The sequence below is a fragment of the Heterodontus francisci genome, chromosome 13 (genome assembly GCF_036365525.1).
Source record: "Heterodontus francisci isolate sHetFra1 chromosome 13, sHetFra1.hap1, whole genome shotgun sequence".
Classification (NCBI taxonomy): Eukaryota; Metazoa; Chordata; class Chondrichthyes; order Heterodontiformes; family Heterodontidae; genus Heterodontus; species Heterodontus francisci.
This window is the reverse complement of record NC_090383.1, coordinates 17089625-17109901: the sequence shown is the minus strand read 5'-3', so window position 1 is coordinate 17109901 and position 20277 is coordinate 17089625. Positions and strand designations below refer to the sequence as shown.

Genomic DNA, 20277 nt, shown 5'->3' with positions numbered 1-20277 from the left:
GGGAATAGGGATAACCCTGGAAATTACAGACCAGTCAGTCTTATGTCGGTGATGGGCAAATTATTGGAGAGGATTCTGAGAGACAGGATTTATGATTATTTGGAAAAGCATAGTTTGATTAGAGATAGTCAGCATGGCTTTGTGAGGGGCAGGTCATGCCTCACAAGCCTTATTGAATTCTTTGAGGATGTGACAAAACACATTGATGAAGGAAGAGCAGTGGATGTGGTGTATATGGATTTTAGCAAGGCGTTTGATAAGGTTCCCCATGGTAGGCTCATTCAGAAAGTAAGGAGGCATGGGATACAGGGAAAGTTGGCTGGCTGGATACAGAATTGGCTGGCCCATAGAAGACAGAGGGTGGTAGTAAATGGAAAGTATTCAGCCTGGAGCTCGGTGACCAGTGGTGTTCCACAGGGATCTGTTCTGGGACCTCTGCTCTTTGTGATTTTTATAAATGACTTGGATGAGGAAGTGGAAGGCTGGGTTAGTAAGTTTGCCAATGACACAAAGGTTGCTGGAGTTGTGGATAGTGTGGAGGGCTGTTGTAGGTTGCAACGGGACATTGACAGGATGCAGAGCTGGGCTGAGAAGTAGCAGATGGAGTTCAACCTGGAAAAGTGTGAGGTGATTCATTTTGGAAGGTTGAATTTGAATGCAGAATACAGGCTTAAATACAGGATTCTTGGCAGTGTGGAAGAACAGAGGGATCTTGGGGTCCACGTCCATAGATCCCTCAAAGTTGCCACCCAAGTTGATAGGGTTGTTAAGAAGGCGTATGGGGTGTTGGCTTTCATTAACAGGGGGATTGAGTTTAAGAGTCGTGAGGTTATGCTGCAGCTCTATAAAGCCCTGGTTAGACCACACTTGGAATATTGTGTTCAGTTCTGGTCGCCTCATTATAGGAAGGATGTGGAAGCTTTAGAGAGGGTGCAGAGGAGATTTACCAGGATGCTGCCTGGACTGGAGGGCATGTCTTATGAAGAAAGGTTGAGGGAGCTAGGGCTTTTCTCATTGGAACGAAGAAGGATGAGAGGTGACTTGATAGAGATGTACAAGATGATGAGAGGCATAGATAGAGTGGATAGCCAGAGACTTTTTCCCAGGGCGGAAAGGGCTATCACCAGGGGGCATAATTTTAAGGTGATTGGAGGAAGGTTTAGGGGAGATGTCAGAGGTAGGTTCTTTACACAGAGAGTGGTGGGTGCGTGGAATGCGCTGCCAGCGGTGGTAGTAGAAGCAGATACATTGGGGCATTTAAGCAACTCTTGGATAGGTACATGGATGATAGTAGAATGAAGGGTAGGTAGTTAGTTTGATCTTAGAGTAGGTTAAAGGGTCGGCACAACATCGTGGGCCGAAGGGCCTGTACTGTTCTATGTTCTATGTTCTAATTCATCAGAGGTTGAATTTTTCCTTAGGTAGCTCATTTTAAAATCTGTCATTCCAAAATTAAAGGATTGCATCCTTGTTCCTTCACCTGTCCGGTTTTAGGTCGTTAATGGTCTCTCACCAACCAACAATCATTCATATTTTGACAATATCAAGGGTGCATGTATGTATACTACCAGCTTACTAAATTGCTCAACATCGGACACACTGGGCTGAATCTTACAGACACCTCCCCACGTCGGGGGTCGTGGTGGTGGGGGCTGGAAAATGCTGCCGGGAGAGGGCCACCACTCACCCTGATGCTGGGTGGGCCTGGCCCGATATTGCTGGCGGTGTCGAGGCCTCATGGCGCACCCCCCCCCCCCCACCCCCAACCGCTCAGCAGCGGGACTGCCATTTAAATATTTAAATAAATTATAATCAATGAATTCGTTATATTTACACTCCCGCCAACTGTCACAGTGCGATCTCCATACAGCTGGCCGGCACTCTCACACCTTCGAATCCCCATCTGGGGAAACGAGGTGCTCCACTGGTGGAGAGGGGGGAGGAGGTAAGTTCCTCAGGGCGGGGGTGGGGAAATGGGGTCAAAGAGACATCATTGGCGTAGGGGATGGTGGGAAGGGTTTTAGGTTAAAAGTTATGCACTTTGCGGGGGTGGGAAGGTCAGGTGGTCAAGGTAAGTGTTTTGGAGAGGAGAGGGCAAGTCATTTTATGGTTATTGAGGAGGTGGGAGAGGGGCAAAATAAATGTATTTAATTTTTTTATTAACTTTTTCTTTAAATATTTAAATTAAATGGTAGGGCTTGAAGCCCATTAAAAATGGCATCAGCGCCTGTGCACAGGCAGCTGATGCCATTGCCGGGGGCGGGCAGTCCGCCCCATTCCCGTCATCGGGGAGAGCAGCCCACTCTGGCGAGTTAAATAAGCTGTTGCGCTTAATATCGCAGCAGCTTTGTGACATTGTTTTCACCTGCCGCCGATTTCAGCAGCGGGAGTATAAATTTCAGCCCAGTGCTGCAGCTATGGCAGCCAGTTCAGGCTGTATACTGCTAATTGCCACTGCTCTGTAGAATGATAATCACCTGACTTTGCATTTGAGTGATCTGTCATTCTGGGGCTTCATCTTGAACATATACATCCATCATGTTTCGAGTTAGGCTCAGCTGTGACATTCTTCACCCTTCATCCCCAGTCAAGCTACTTGCTAATACATGGCAGCTAGGATCAGCCATCAAATCACTTGGGCAGCTAGGATACGCAGCTACGCTGTAGTAGTGTCCTTCTGTTAGAAGGAACCCCAGTAAAAGTCAGCACCTTCAGGTGATGAGCAGAGCAAATGGGAGGAAAAAAATAAGATTAATATGAATCAAATGTAATATCTAAAGCGCACAAAAACCACAGCAAGATCTACGTTACTGGAGCTTGCAAAATTCAATAAGCAAGGGAAACAACATGGATTAATTGTCTTCTAAAGCGAGAGGATTTTTTTAATTGTCACAGGTTTGGCAAAGGGAAATAATCTTCAAATTCGAGCTAGGCCATTCAAGTGTGAAATCAGAAAGAACTTTTTAACACATATTTGGAACCCTCCTCCATATGGGGATCGGGTGGAAAAGTGGAGTTGAGGTCAAAGATCAGCCATGATCTTATTGAATGGTAAAGCAGGCTCGAGAGGCCATATGACCTACTGCTACTCTTCTTTCTTATGTTCAACTGGAACTCTCTTTCCCCCAAAAGGCTGTGGACATTGGAGGACAGTTGGAGTTTTCAAGACAAAGATCGATAGATTTTTGTTAGGTAAGGGTATCAGAGTATCTGGAGCTAAGGTGGGGACTTGGAATTGCGGTGTGGATCAACCATGATCTAATTGAATACACAGTAGGATAAAGGGGCTGAATGGCCTCTTCCTGCTGCTAATGTTCCTTTGTGGTACCATCTAGTTTGTTGCTGTGTTTTTAATTACAAAGGTCCACATGAGCCCTTGTAAAGCTACTAAATAATCATTCGCATGATTGAAATGTGAGATACTGAAGATGGTTTTAAAAGAAACCCTAAAATGTGTTGGTGCTTTTGTTGTTTTCTCCATAGGTGGTTGGCGTTCATTTGAACAAGTGGAAACTAGATAAGAAGCTTGGGTGTGTGTCTCTGTTCCTCTACGCCGTTTTCTTGTGTTTCTCCATCATGACAGAGTTCAACGTTTTCACCTTTGTGAACCTTCCCATGTGCCGGGACCACTGATGTATAGTGACGACGACCTGGGAGCGAGCACCTTGGTATCAGTGCAATACAAAAACAATACAAAGAGCTGAAGTCCCATGGCTTATTGTTGTGAGCTGCATGGAGCTGCTCTTACTGAGAACTTGGTACAAGACATATTTTTGAGAGAAAAAAGAAACACCTGTATTGATGTGAACGTATTTTTAATGTATTTATGTGGAGTCATGATAAACACACACACACAGACACACACAGACACACACACACACAGACACACACACACACACACACAGACACACACACACACAGACACACACACACACACACACACACACAGACACAGACACACACACAGACACACACACACACACACACAGACACACACACACACACAAAACTTATCTGATTTTGTTGGCTGCTAATTAACGTAAGGCTGGAAAAATGTACCTGCCACGTTTGTATATTCTCAGTTGTATCAGAAAAAAAAAATTTTGCCCTGAGACAGATGAGTGGGATTGATAGAGGTGTACAGTGGTATTTACTATTGAAGAGAATAAGGTATATCTGGAAGCAAGAGATTATACTGCCCTGCGAATTTACCTCTCACTTTCTCCCCTCCCTATCTCCACTCTCCAACCCCCTTGCCCTCCGCAGAGAGCTTGAATACCAAGATTGTACATATCGACAAGAGTCCTTATGTTCACCAGCTGTTCCTACTGCTGAAAGAAAAGTGGAACTTAAGCTCTGAGCCACAGCTTCATACAGAGTCTGAGTTGTGAAATTTGAAATCTCTACAGTCACTGCAGTTTGTACCCAGATACTACTCCCTCCTGACAAGACTTTGATTTTTCCAGGAGGTACATTTGCACGAAACTGCTTTATTTTGTTGTTGGAACGGTTGCATAGTCAATGGTACATGTGTGTATATTGATGGTATAAAAATGTATATATTGGGAATTTTTTCTTTTCAAAAAGGTAGAGTATATAAGATATTATTATATCACAGTTTTACCCTGCTGCACGGTTTTAGATTTGGAAATATTGATTAAGGTACAAATGGTGCAGCTGCAGAAGCAAAGTTGCTCTAGTTTTTGTCTGTACAGGTAGTTTTAAGAATAAAGCATGTTTAATTTATATATTTATAAAAACAGCACAGGAGGCCACTTTGCAGTTTCACAGTACATTTTTACAGGAATAATTGAAAGCTCCGTGCATACCTGCATGCTTGACCCCTGGTCTCAGTGTATTGTCTTCTTCAGCTTATTTTCCACTTCTTACAGAGAAGAAATGACCGTGACAAGGAAGCCTGTTGTCTTTAATTGTTGCTGTAGTTAATAAATTTGTAGATGAATTTGCTACAAAATGGCTTCACCAAACTGATTGTAGTTAGTTGTCTCGATCTAAATCTAACTCGTTCCTTTGTTTTTTAAGTGAATATATAATGATACCACTGAATCCCCAAGTTATAATTTGAAAGGGGTGGATTATTATACAATGTATCACACCTTACCAAAGTTTACAAGCCAACACCCACATAACAGTGTTAAATGATGTTTTCAATAAGAACTCGACTTTTTTGTTGCTCTGGGGATACAATACATGAGAAATTTAATGCACTTCAAACTTTTCATGGACATTAAGCTTCAGGGTTGGATTGGCCCCAGGGAGTCTAATACATTGTGTGTGGATTACTCACTAGCTATATGTACTGCATTATCCTTATTACTCAATCCTGATCTCCATGCTGTGATTTCAGTAAATATGCTTACAGTGTTAATGCCTGTTTTTTTCTCTCTTCATCTGTATCTCTCTTTATTTCTCTCTCCATCATGAATCCTTAAACCAGAATTCGAAGAATAGGCTAATCTTTCATAGCTTCCTGATCCCCTGCACTGCAATCTGCTCCCAGCGTAGGATCTCTTTGCAAAAGCAAAGTCTAAAATTAAACTGTATTGCCAGCTTGCCAGGAGATTGAGATGACAGAACTGTTGAACATGGGGACTTGTGCATGTAAAGGCTTGTGATATAAATGGTTGAAATACACCATACATCTATCAAATGTTTAATTATTTGAATCCATCAACTTTTTTTTGTCATTTACTAATTTTTGCTGTAGTTTTCTTTCCAAATCCAAGGGGTTGAAATTCTTGCCTTGGGAATAATGTCCTGTCACTTTATGTGCAAGTCAACTTTTGTCAGTTAACAAAAAACAGAATTTCACATCTTAATGTTTAGCTGGAGTAAATATTTAGTGGCGACCTTTTTGCAAAATAAGTCAATGCAACGTGATCACCTTTTGAAGTTTAATATAATCTGTTTAGGTGAATATGTGGCATGTAAACAACAGCATTTTGTCTTGGAGGCTAATCTTGTTGGTCAGCATTACTGTCACGGTGAGTTGAGTTGATTAAAGTTGCATTTCTACCGGTAAGCTGGTTAAACACAAGAGTATTCACTAGGTGATCTCTTTGTGTGAAAAGGACTTTAAGGAACTTGGAACTTTTAACTAACTATTTTGTAAAGTGAAAACCCCTGTAGAATGGCCATTGGCTTACCTTACAGTGAATGGCCAGACATTTGTCCTAGCACTGTATTCAAAAAGCAGTGTCATCAACACTGCTTTGGTATTGTGAGGTAAATGTTATAATTCTCTTCATCTTTGAAATCCACTGCAAATCCAGGGTTTGGACAAAGAATAAAAATTCACTCACACCATAAAATATATTATCAGAATTTACATATCATTATGAATTTTCAGTTTTCAAGAGCTTTATAAAACATATTTTTGAGACTTGTGTACCATTTTGTAACTGCTCTCCTGACGGTAGACAAGAGCAGCCTTGGTTGAGTCCGCCTGATATTCCCTCCTTTCGAAGCTTTTGTTGCAAGGCCCAGTGAGAATTCACTGGTTGAGGAATTGTGATTACTGGTCACCCAATTGATGCAGTTTATCTGGAAAGTACTTCTGGTATCTGCATGGCTCTGAATCTAGTGTGCCTATTAGTTCAATTGCAATAGATTCTGAGAACCCCTCATTTTTTTCAATTATAGTCCATTCGTAGCCTTAATCTTACAGAAAATATACTATTAACTAATTTCAAACAAGTCAACAATGAAATATTGCATGATGTCAGTTCTAGTCACTCAATTGTGAGATTCAGCTTGTGTAAAGCTGTAATGATCCCTGTGATGAGATCTCCCTCATATTTGTCGAATAAAAGTTTTTTTTCAAGGTTTAATTGGTATGCTCCTTTGTTGCATACTTCTGCCACTCCATAAAACACACACATGCAGCACTCTTTGTATTCATTTAGTTCTGACGGCTTCTTCAGCACTCAAAATTCCCTTACTCTCTGTTAATGTCAGTTTTGAGCCAGGCATCAGAATGACCCTGGGTGACTGCTGGTATCCACAGAACTCCTTTCTCCAATGACATCTTAAATATTGAAAACTTTCAACAGGGAACCAGAGGCATAAACCCAGATCTTGCCACTCCATGGCCTACCAGGTTGGTTCAGCAACTCATTATACCATCTCATTTCCCTACACCTCAGATTTATTCACCCCTTAACATATGAACCGTAAATGAAGGAAATAAAACCTGTAGTTAAATTATTGATTAATACTCAAGAGGTGCCAGCATTGCAATTTAACCTTTGCTGTCACACTGTAAAGCACCAATTCATGAAAACATATCCATACCCATATTGCTGAGCTGCAATAGTCATGGGTCAAATCCAGTGCAATGGACTTTGGCTAATTTATGTAAGTTGGTGTAATATTCTCCTGTTTTGCTTTGCCAGGTACATTTGCTGGTTTCTGTTTAGTATTGCTGCCACATACAGCAATGACTTTTGCAAGTGAATCTGTCAGTTTTGTCCAACTTTGGAGGAGACGAGCTTAGTGCGTCCTGATGTCAACCCTCCTGTGTGAATATTTTTTTATCCCATTTGCAGTACCCATGCGCAAAAATGATAGCCATCTTTCTCTGATAACTGAATCTCCATTTACACCACCGTTTTCATGCTGCAGTAAAGTTACAGCAACGACAACATAGTCTCCCAGTGATTAAGTCTCAGATGCTGATATTGAAAAGCCCTTCTAGCTCTTCTCCAGTAACCCGCCCCCTCCACAACACCCCCATTAACAAAAAGTTGAAGGCAATGTCGGTAGGGCTCAGATTAGACCATGCATTTTTTTAACAGCTTCAGAATTTCTAGCCAGTAAGTAGTTATTTAATTAACAGATGCACAGTAGCCCCTGTTACCTTTCAAAAAGTACGGCTTGAATTCCACAATAAAGTCCTTTGTATAAATCTTGCACAGCAGATATGATACCTGTTCTGCTACGACTATGTTGCCGATGAGTGTTGAATTTTGATCTGTGCTACTGGTTCCCCGAGAACAGCAGTGAGATGGCTCAGTATTAAAGATCTGAGGTGTATTCCAATGGAAACATTGCACTGTGCCATGAGACTGTAAGGATTATTTTAGGGACTTATGTTATCATGGTATTGAAGCCAGAACATGCAGTTTAAATACCCGTGTCATTACTGCTGTACCTAGCTTTAGTTACGCCGTGGATAACACAGTACTGCAGTAAAAATCTAACCATTCTGTCAAATTTTCCTTCATGATAGATGGATACGAGCAACTATTTCTACATCTATTTTAAAGCAATTTCAGCAACACAACTGCAGCTTTACCAAGTTGTAAAAATGCATAAAAGGAATATTTCTTTCAGATATCCCACGTATATAGATGTATAAGATTTCAAAGTTGACTTGTAGAAAGAACCCTGTTAAAATCACTTATTGTAACTCAAGATGTTCAGTGGATACTTACAGTACACCTTACAAAACCTGTAAGAATCCAACAGGACATTTTTGAACAGGATAATCATTGAGGTTTCTTATAACCTATATAAAAAAAAAACTTTTGCAGGACTTGTGCTAACTGTGCAGCTCCTGTTCAGTTCAGTAAAGAATAAGGTCAACTTTTAAGAGAGTTCTGTCTTTTGCAGAAACGCACTATCTAGGGCCAAAGACAGTAAATGAAAGCGAAGCAACAATGGAGATGACTTTTTTTTTTATTCGTTTGTTTATGGGATGTGGGCATCGCTGGCTGGGCCAGCATTTATTGCCCATCCCTAAATGCCCTTGAGAAGGTGGTGGTGAGCCGCCTTCTTGAACTGCTGCAGTCCTTGACTGCTACAGAATATTAACACACGAATATTCTCTCAGCTATACTTTATCAAGTATTGTCAGGAATAACTGTCCAATTATTTTAATAGAAGACTTTCTTGGCTAGGGCGGCACAGTGGCGCAGTGGTTAGCACTGCAGCCTCACAGCTCCAGCGACCCGGGTTCAATTCTGGGTACTGCCTGTGTGGAGTTTGCAAGTTCTCCCTGTGTCTGCGTGGGTTTCCTCTGGGTGCTCTGGTTTCCTCCCACATACCAAAGACTTGCAGGTTGATAGGTAAATTGGCTATTAGCAATTGCCCCTAGTATAGGTAGGTGGTAGGGAAATATAGGGACAGGTGGGGATGTGGTAGGAATATGGAATTGGTGTAGGATTGGTATAAATGGGTGGTTGATGGTCGGCACAGACTCGGTGGGCCGAAGGGCCTGTTTCAGTGCTCTATCACTAAACTAAACTAATTTCACATTTTTTAAAACTAATTTCCATTCCGATAGATGCTGCGTGACTCCTAATCTAGTACACCTTACAGCAATTTCTAATGTGGGTCTAAATTTCTATGGCCATAAAGCAAAAGAGCAATATTTTTACTATCTATTTTTCAGGCATTTAATAATTATTAGATTCACATTTGGTGTGAAAGACGTATTTTTTTCTTTGTTCCCCACATGGCTTGCTGCAATAGAAGAGGTTGTGCATTGATGTTTGGAGCTGTACTGTGAATTTTTTTGATCTCCACCCCCCCCCCCCCCCCCACCCGCCAAAAGAAAAATTGAGCATTCCTGCCCTCAAAGGAACTAATAATTTTTTTGTTTTGCAATCAGTTACCAAAACAATATGGAACAGCCCAAGCTGAGGTTGCTGTTTCTGATAAGGCATGGCAGGGAAAACAAAGTGATCAAGACAAACTTTGACTGGCAGCATGGTCCAGGTTGGAGATAGTTGCCCAAAATGTGCCCCCACATCATCTTCAGTAGTTTCATGGCAGCAAAATAGCATTGACGGGGATATATTAACAGCTGCTTTTGTTCTGTGCAAGGTTTCGGGGATTGTGTGTGTTTAACTGCTGTAATTTTTTGTGTTTATCCGACAGGATATGTCAGCTATCTAACGGAAATGTGTGGGACCCACCTAACATTTGGACAGTAGGACTGATTTTCTGAATGCATGCACCTATTGCAGGATCTAATCTGTTGAGAGCACACATTAGAAAATTAAGGGCATGATTAAAAGAAAGGGGCCAGAAACAAAAATGCATTTGAGATTTTCCAATATGGTCTCCTGGCTCCAAAGCTTTGTGGTGGAGTGCACGAATTTTGAAAATCAGTCTTTATGTGTAGGGACATGAATCTTGAGCAGTTAAATATTAGGAACACAAGAACAGGAGTAGGCTGTTTAGCCACTCAAGCCTGCTTCCGCCATTCATTGAGATCATGGCTGACCTGTGACCTAACTCCATAGATCCGCCATTGCTTCACATCCCTTAATACCTTTCATTAACGAAAATCTTCAATCTCTGATTTAAAATTAACAATTGACCCAGCATCAACCGCCATTTGCGTAAAAGAGTTCCAAACTTCTACCACTCCTTTCGTGTAGAAGTATTTCCTAACTTCATTTGTGAAAGGCCTGGCTCTAATTTATAGGCTATGTCCCCAAGGCTAATTATAATCACATCATATCCCTGTTTTCATTAACATATCACTTTAAAATGACCAATCGAATAGTTTAATTGCAATCTCATTTTTTTTTATTAAGATGTTCCTCTTAAAGGCCCTGACCGCTGGATTGGCCTCACATTGTCCCACAATTAAGGCAAAGCCAGGCAACATCATCCAGGTAATCTAACTAAATTGCCAAATGATGTCCTCTTTGAATCAACACACCTGTCGAAATGCCTCCTTAATTCATAATGATGCTTATTAATAACTGTAGAAATGTGTTTGTAGTGTGTTAGAAGGAGCACCCCTCTTCCACATATATCACCAGAGTTCCTGAGATGTTCATGTTCTTATCATGAATGCCACAATATGATGTTTTGAAAGTCATACAGAAACATATCCTACTTCAGGGACCTTGGTGATAAGATGGCGAATTCTATTCATCTTGCCATTTTCCAGGAAGGATGATCCAGCTTATTTTAACCACTTTTCTAGTTACTTTCTTCCATTATTGGAATCAATCGTGATCAAAATGGTTTTTGTGCAGATTTCCATGTATAAATAATGAGGCTTTTTCTGTACTTTTCCATTAAGTTCTCATGCAGTTAAATACTTCAAAAATGTTACTACTTTGCCAAGAAATTGTCCGCTTGGGTCAGGATTATGTCTGGATCGGGAATTCTGCAAATAAAATTGGGAATTTGAAAATTTCAATATTGCAGCCTGTTTAATCATTTATTCAGCAATTCAACCTAAAGAAAGTAAAGCACTGGCCTAGCACATCTATAATAAATTAAAATGATTATATATCCAGGATGCACTGCTGTCTCGACTTGACATTTGGCAGCAGTTTATCTGTTCATAATGTGTAGCGTTCTTGAAAATAGAAACATAGAATTAAGTGGACTGGGTGGTACAATGTGTTGGAATATTGCTGTTTGATCCAGCCCAGATTGGTAGGAGAAGAAGGATCATAAATAAAATGGGTTTGGGAAAGTCTCAACCATTTCACATTCCATGCTCTTCCAAGGGTGCGGGATTGGGAGGCAAGGGGTGGTGGGTTGAGACACATTCTTGAAACATAGTGGAGAAAGCTTTACTTTGCACCTGACCATACAGTATGCAGACCTGGGAGTATTTAATGCTGACATCTTTGTGCTCATTTCCCCAGTGTTAGCATTCCTCAGCTTGATGAGCACAAAAAAATGTAAGAATAAACAGACAACAGTGGAATATTTTATGCTCGGATAAGGAATTTATACAATAGGAATGAACAGGGGACTGATTTGGGCGATTTAAACGTCTACATGAGGAAGGAAGGGCAGGTTTCTGTTAAACTGGAGTTGACTATACGGTAGTATGTTGTTGTACTCTTCTGTTATGCGAGGGCCAGTAGAATCTGGTTCAAATTTTTGTCAAACAACTACTTTTCCATACATCAGGCCAATAATAAATAATTTTTAAAGTGTCCTGTCCAATCTGTTGGCTTTATTCATTCCTATAAATTAAAGGTAATTACAGAGTCTACTTGCAGAGTATGCACCAAATATTACCTGCAATAAATAGTGAATCTACCTAAACTGAGCTATTCTATAATGGAAGCAACTCATACGATCCAATATACCTTCAAGCCTTTTCATTGTAACATAGGCAATACTCTTTGTCTAAAATGAGACAGCACTACCTTTATCTTTAAAGATCAAAAGGTTTACATAAAAGTGGGCTGCTGCAAGATTAAGAAAAGTCAGAGGTGAAATGTCGCTATATACTTATAATAACTGCTGCATGTAAGTGAATCTCAGGTAGTAATCTAGTGTAGCTGATGATCAGAAACTGCTGTATTTGCTCCTATAATATATGACATTGGCTATCTGTCTTGTGATTCATCTGCAGATATCCATTAGCCCCTTGTATTGCTCTTGCTGGTTTTGTTTTTGCTGTGTGTAACCACAGACTGGACATACCTGCTGGCTGTCCCAATATCATGTCTCAGTGAAAGATTGACGGAAACCCCCTAGAGAAATAGAGTAAATGGCCATTTATGTCCTTTCTCCAGTATTACTGGCATGCACCCACTGAAGTTACTTTGGAAGATTGGGAGAATTCCCTGACCCGCCTCCATGAAAACTCCAGGTGCCCACACCTGCTTTACCTAGTGAGACGACTACTTTGAGTCAACATGGAGGGCAAAGCATACATCACCAATTTGTAGTCTATATTTATACTTTGAGGCCACCGTAGATTCTGTAGATAGTTGGAACCTTGTGCTTGTTCTATGAACAAGGTTGATCCAGGGTTTGAACACGAAAGTCAAGGCTGAGACTCCAGTGAAGTGCTGAAGGAGTGCTGCACTGTCAGAGGTGCCATCTTTCGGATGAGACATTAAACCAAGGCTCTATCTGCCTGTTCGGGCGGATGTAAAAGATCCATGGCGCTATTTCAAAGAAGAGAAGGGGAGTTATCCCTTGTGTCTTGGCCAATATTTATCCGAGTCAACATCACAAAAACAGATTATCTGGTCATTGTCACATTGCTGATTGTGGGAGTTTGCTGTGTGCAAATTGGCTGCTGTGTATCCTAAATTACATCAGTGATTACACTTCAAAAGTACTCCATTGGCTGTAAAGCACTTTGAGATGTCATGAAAAGCACTATATAAATTTAAGTCTTTCTTTTTCTTTTTGATCCTGGAACATTACCTCAGGGATTTGCTTTGCGAGTGCAATAAATACAGCAAATTCTTCATCATGCCAGTTATACCATGAGTATGTTTCAACCTGGTTTCTTTTCTCATTCATAAATCTTTAAGCCAGGTTTTAAGTTTGTATCATTGATGTGGAAACAGGAATTGCTGATTCCCACTGAGGTCAGATTCCCTGAAGCTCTCATGATGAATTTCTTTATTGATCATATAACTTTTTATGTGTGAGCTCACAGTTAGATCTCTCCATAATTATGGTCTAAGCCAGGGTTTCCAACTCCTGTCTTCCTGGAAGTTTCATCACATGACCTCCCACCAACAGCCTCACCCAGTCAAATAGCGTTTTTTACATCTCCAATATCTTTATTACTAATAAACGAAAGTGGTCAAAGAAAGTCAAAATAACATATTTTTAATGTCCCTATAATTTTTCTCTTGGGTTATTCACAGGAGTGTCCAGAAGATTAATCTTTCATTCCTGGAGACTCCAGAACAATCCTGGAGAGTTGGCAACCCCAGCCTAAACACTGAACACGTGTGTGCACACAGCAGGGATGCCCTCTTCTGTTGGCCAATAAATAGGAACTCAGAGTGGTTCCCTACAGGGAGTTTTGCTGTGCTGTGAAAACCTGTTGACTGCAGAACGAAGTTAGCATTTACTGTGCGGCTTCCCATGGTTACAAGAAAGATAAGCAAAGCTTTAAGATGGTACACATCCCCCATTTTCTTCCTCTCAAAAGCTTCGGGGCAGTGTTTTAAATATCTTTACAAATAAAGACAAAAAGAATTTTAAAGACTAGGGCGGATTTATTTTTTAAAGAAATGATCTGTAAGAATGCTTTATGTGTGCTCTATTTTTTTATAATGGTGACTGACAGCAGGAAGAATGTATCTTCTTGTTGAAGACTTTGTGACGGTTCAGATAGTAACCAGGTCAATCTAATCAATTTTCTCTGTTGACCCATAGGAAGAAACCTGTTTGGATTGGTCTAAATACAGTCTTCCCTTTACCAATAGCTTGTTTGTAATTAACATTTTATTTAACATGAACATTTGAGGAAGTGACAGGCTAAAGTAAGAAATGTGGATTTAACCTCCACAATTAACTTGTAGCTCAGGAGGATGATGATTTACAAAACTGTTGTGACTGAAAATACTGTGTTCCCCTTGACCCCACTCCCCACCCCCAGATATAATCAATGTAGTTTATATCAGACAAGTCTGGGTGAACTGGTTTCTATCTCAGTGTGTTTAAAGGAATTGATCTCAATGAATATTATCAACAGTCTCCAACTGACACTTTTCTGTATCTGATTTATTTCCAGACTAGGGGTGCACAAAATAGCAGACCTCGATCCTGTGTTTTTGTTTAGCCCGCTAAAGCCTTTATTGGGGGTTTGGTAGCTACTTTCCACTTATTTGCAGCTTCCATTTATTTTCGATAGACTCAACAGTTAAGATACATTGTTGTTGATGAAAATATTTTCTCATCACTGAGCTAAGAAATCAAATAGTAACTCATTGCTTCAATGATATTGATATATAGCAGCTAAGTGAGAGGTAGCTAAGAGATAGATCTGAGATAGATCTTGACTTTGTGTGATAATTGGGAGGTAGCGAGTCAATAGCCCATTTGACGTCCTTCATGATTTTTGGAAACCCTAACCCTAACCCTAACCTGCTGACTTGCTATCACCTGCTTCACACTCTCACAAAATCAAGATCTAATCCTCTGCCTTAACACAGGGGACTTCATCAAAAATGTAGTCATGAACCCCTGCTCCAGACTGATGCACAGATCCCTAAAGAGATTTGCTAAGCTTTTTTTCAATTCCTTTTCCTTTGGTTTGACTGTAATACTATTAGACGCTGTTGAATTCTATGATAACATCTTGCATGTGTCTCTCTTACTCTGCACTATAAGCAAACCTACAATTCAATCAAAATGTATTTGTCCTTTTCCCTGAAGTAGTAGTAGTTTGCTCTGTAAAATAGGGCTGTTAGGGCAAAATGGAGTTTGTACAAAACAAAGCATGTTATCCACTGTTATCAAACCAATGAGTGACATTATGCATTTCAGGTGCACATCGAAAAAATATATAAAGATTCTTTTTAGCAATTCATTAAACATGTTATTCAGAATCAAGTTATTTTACAAGTTTGCAAGCACTTTTTCTACTTTTCTCCATACACACTGCTTGTATAAAGCATCTCATTAATTTATTGATTTGTATGTAGTGTGATCTTTAGCACCTTGAACTGGCTCAACTTGTCGAGAAAATGTTGATTGATGAAACTGATTGCTTCACGAACTCCAGTTTTTAAAATTACTGATAAAAGCAACCAATTCTTAGTAGGATCTTTTGAGGAATCTTGAAATCTATATTAACAGTTAACTTTTGTAGATATTTAAATCTTGTCATTTTCCTTGGCAAACTCTCAGAATAAATAAATGATTAATTTTCCACATATAAGTACCTCCTTATTAATAAGCTAATGAATTGCTGCATTGAGGCAGCAGTATAAAACTTGTTTTATTTTAAGTAAATTATTCCCCCCACCCCCACCCCCACCCAAACACTTTTTTCTATGCCACATATGCTTTGCACAGTTAAGAAAGGAGATTGAAGATACCTGCTGCCAATATCTATGTCTTTAAGATACTGGTCTTTAAGTATCTACCCGGCACTAGGTGAAAGTTGATTCCCCATTGTCCCTGTTTCATGGAAACGCTTGGCCACATTTGGCGTCTTCCCATGACAGATTGGCTGATATTGAAAACAGCATGTGACAAATAGCATGGATAAGCTTGTGTCCTACAGCTTTATGCCAAACATTGGAGTCATCAGTGCATTGTGCATCATGTCACCAAATAATGTTCCATTTATTTTTTAATCAAATATAAGTAGCAATATTTTGCACAGTTTGAAGTTACTCACTGAAGTCCCTGAAGCTTTTGTGAAATACCTAATGTAATGATGCTTGTGATTGAAATATACTCAGAACATCTTTAAAAAGCACAGAGAACGGTTGCTTTGCTGCCTGATATTTCCCTGTTACTGAATAAAGTTTTTTTAAAAAAGCAAAATCTAAAACACTGTGACTCAAAACTGGTTCTGTGCAACTCTGTAATTATTAAAGCGTTTGAATAGCCTTATGGAAGGTACTTAACTCCAGGGTCTGCAAAAATACAATTTTCCATAGTTGTATCTCTCCACAAACAAAATCAAGTCACGCAAAGGGTTAATAGTTTAGAAGGCATATAGTTCTTCAACTTCAAGGAAGGTTTGATCTGCCTGCTTATTAAGGATTTTCTTTTGTTTGAAGTAGTTGTGGTTTCTCACTATGAGTTTCATTTTTGGAACTGAGTTGCTTTTTCCCTTTGTGGTCCATTTCCAATATGGTTTCACTCTCAACACATTGAGACAGCAATCAAGAATCATTTAAACCAGGTAGGGAGGAGAAACAGGGGGGGAAAGCAGATCCCAGACGAGATTGAGCAGGGTAGCAGATAGTCAATAGATGGGCAAGTGTGACAATACCCAGAGACACATACAAGAAATGGAGGCTAGGAATTGCCAGACCCTGGGAACATAAAGGAGGTAAATCTATAATACGTATCTACATTAATGCTAGGAACATGAGAAATAAGATGCCAGGCTTGTTGACAGTAGGGAATCACAGTGGGCTGAGAATAACAGAAAACTAATGAAATATAGATGATGGAAACAAATTTAACATTCAAAGATGCAGTGTGTTCAGAAAAGAGAGTGGACAGAAAAGGAGGTAGCACAACACCCTATATGTCAGAGACATCTGGGTGGTAAATGATATTGATTTTGTAGGAGAGGGCAAACTACAAGATGAACTAAACGGGTTAGACATCTCAAGTCCGTATAATCTGAATTTACAATGGCATACACTACTGGCCTCCCGAACAACATAAGGATATGCTCGATGATGAATTTGGAAGGGAATGTGAAAACAGGGAATTTATTTAAGTGGGATATTTCAATCAACCTAATATAAAACAGTAAAAGTCAAAAGGTTTTAGAGTCACAGTTGGGAAATGTAATTCTTAACTACTTTACTACCCAGCATGGCAAAGAAGCAATAAGAGGCAAATACTCCTCTCATCCTGATGTTTGTCAATAACCCAAATGCTGTACAGGAAATGGCAGTTGTAGCATCTTTGGGGGATAGCAAACACTGAATGGTTGGGTTCTGATATGCCCAAAGCCTGGAGGGTAAATTTCCTTAAGGTTTCTGCCACTTTGCAGCATAATTTCAGTGGGATGAAAATCGGGCAGGTTCCACAACAGACGGACACTATGCTCTGCCAGGTTATCGCCATGTGGTGAAATTGAAATTTGACCCCCACTAGTGCTTGACTTCAGCAATGATGCTAGACCAGTACATAACAATTCTGGCTTTGTGCAGACATCGTTCAATCTCAGTCTGGCTGGAGTAGATTCTCTGTGTGGGTTGAACAAGATCTTATCGTGGATAAACTGTTTAGCATGGAACTGCTGGATCTTTAATTGCAGGACAAATATCGTTTTTCCATTCCAGCCATCTGACCAAAACAATAAGTTTCAACGTTTGTACAGCTTGGTATTTCTGAGTTTTCATTTGGATTTCAGCTGGACCCTGTTCCAAGGAAATTACTGTAATATGTTAGCATTCTTCATACTTTCAATGAATTTGTCTTCAGCTTTGGTCAGGAGCACATCATAGTCACTGATTTTCTTTGACTTTATTGGGTAAAAATTGGTTATGGCCCATTTGGGGCCCATAATTGATGGCGAGCATGGAGTGCGCACCCCAACCAAGAGCTCAAATTGGGTCATGGGTCACCTTTCAATACTCAAGAGGCAGCTGAACCATTGCCAGCATTCAAATTCTGGGCCTTCTCATCAGCAGCAACCTTCAGGTAAGTCCCAGGAATGGGAGGGGAGGAGAACAGGAGGGAGGCCAACAAAGACCAGGATGCATCTGTTGGGTGTAGTGTTGAGCAAAGAGGACACTCCTCTTCCTCCTAGATCCACAGGAACATTTTCATTCTTTTTTAAAACATACTTTTTGGTGGCGGCGCTTCTTACACTACAGCGACCGCTGGAAAATCCTGAGCGGAGCAGGCTTCACTCATCATTCACCACTTTAGTGCAGGGCTCCCGACCCAGGTGTTAAACAAAACATCTACCTATGTAAGGGATGTAAAACCTGGTTCAGGTGGGCAGAATGCCTGGGAAGCTGCTGTTGTCAATATGGAAGCACCTGTACCCTTGGCATGGATTGGGTGTGGAATGTTGCGCATTCAAGATTGACTCTCATTGTGCCCATATTAAGCCCATAAAACCGATGCAACGAGGTCCAATTTCTCCCCATATTTATCTGGGCAGTTAGGTTCTACTTGAAGTGTAACAGCAACATACCTATCCTTTCCATCCTTGTAATTCAGAGGGTGCTTGTGCAAGTGTAACAGCATTCTTTGTCATGAAGTGTAGATAGGACAGCTTTCTAAAAAATACTTTCTTACACAATTATGGACAATCATACCTTATAGAATCATAGATGGTTACAGCAGGGAAGGAGGCCATTCAGCCCATCATTTTCATGCTGGCTCTCTGCAACAGCAATTCAGCTGGTCCCACTCCCCCGTCCTTTCTCTGTAGCTCTGTAAATATTTTTTCTTCAGGTGTTTATCCAATTCCCTTTTGAAAACCATAATTGAATCTGCCTGCACTACCCTCTCAGGAGTGCATTCCAGATCCTGCGTAAAAAGTTTTTTCTCATGCCATTTTTGGTTCTTTAGCCAATCACAAATCTGTGTCCTCTGTTCCTCGATTCTTCCACCAATGGTAATAGTTTCTCTCTCTATCTACTTTGTCCAGCCCACGCATGCTTTTGAACCCTTCTATCAAATCTCCTCTTTCTCTTCTCAAGGAGAACAGCCCCAACTTCTCCAATCTATCCACTTAACTGAAGTCCCTCAACTCTGGAACCATTCTTGTAAATCTTTTCTGCACCCCCTCTAAAGCCTTCATAATACTCCAGTTGAGGCCAAACCAGTGTTTTAGCAAGATGCATCATAACTTCCTTGCTTTTGTACTCTATGCCTCTATTTATAAAGCCCAGGATCCCATATGCCTTTTTAACCACTTTCTCAAACTGCTCTACCACCTTCAATGATTTGTTCACATATACTCCCAGATTCCTCTGCTCCTGCACCCCTACTAAAATTGTAACCTTTATATTGCCATTCCTCATTCTTCCTACAAAAATGTATCACTTCACACTTCTCTGCACTAAATGTCATCTGCCACATGTCCACCCATTCCACCAGCTTTTCTACGTCCTCTCGAAATCTATGACTATCTTCTTCACAGTTCACAATACTTCTAAGTTTTGTGTCATCTGCAAATTTTGAAATTGTGCCCTGTACACCCAAGTCTAGCTCATTAATATATATCAACAAAAACAGTGGTCCTAATACTGACCCCTGGGTAGTCCCATTATATACCTTCTTCCAGTCCGAAAAACCATTGTTTATCATTATTCTCTATTTCCTGTCACTCACCCAACTTTGTATCCATGCTGTCACTGTCCCTTTTATTCCTTGGGCTTCAACTTTGATGGCAAGTCTATTGTGTGGCACTTTACCAACCACCTTTTGGAAGCCCATAAACCACATCACCCTCATCAACCCTCTCTATTACCGCATCAAAAAACTCAAGCAAGTTAGTTAAACACGATTTTCCCTTAACAAATCCGTGCTGGCTTTTCCTAAATAATCCACACTTGTCCAAGTGACTGTTAATTTTGTCCCGGATTATCATTTCTAAAAGCTTTCCCACCACTGAGGTTAAACTGAGTGGCCTGCAGTCGCTGGGTTAATCCTTTTGAACAATGGTGTAATATTTGCAGTTCTCCAATCCTCTGGCTCAACCCATATCTAGGCAGGATTGGAAGATTAAGGCTAGTAGGTCTGCAATTTCCACCCTAATTTCCCACAGCATCCTCAGATGCATCTCATCTGGTCCTGGTGACTTATCAACTTTAAGTACAGCCAGCCTTTCTGATGACGTGTCTTTAAAAGTTTTTA

The 20277-nt window shown here is 40.4% G+C and overlaps 1 protein-coding gene across 2 annotated transcripts in view; it reads left to right on the top strand.

Annotated features, from left to right (window-relative positions):
* The window catches only part of LOC137376249 (sodium/potassium/calcium exchanger 3-like), a 451264-nt gene extending 435620 nt beyond the window's left edge, over nt 1-15644 (top strand). Inside the window, exons 17-18 of one of the 2 annotated variants that reach the window (XR_010976157.1) lie at nt 3484-10649; nt 13623-15644. Coding sequence is in view for 1 of the 2 variants with exons in the window: in XM_068044421.1 (XP_067900522.1) it covers nt 3484-3633 (150 nt within the window). In the remaining variant the exon portion in view is untranslated. Of the gene's footprint in view, nt 1-3483; nt 11912-13622 lie in introns of those variants that run through there. The other variant, XM_068044421.1, reaches the window with a different exon arrangement.
* Nucleotides 15645-20277: the final 4633 nt, after the last annotated feature.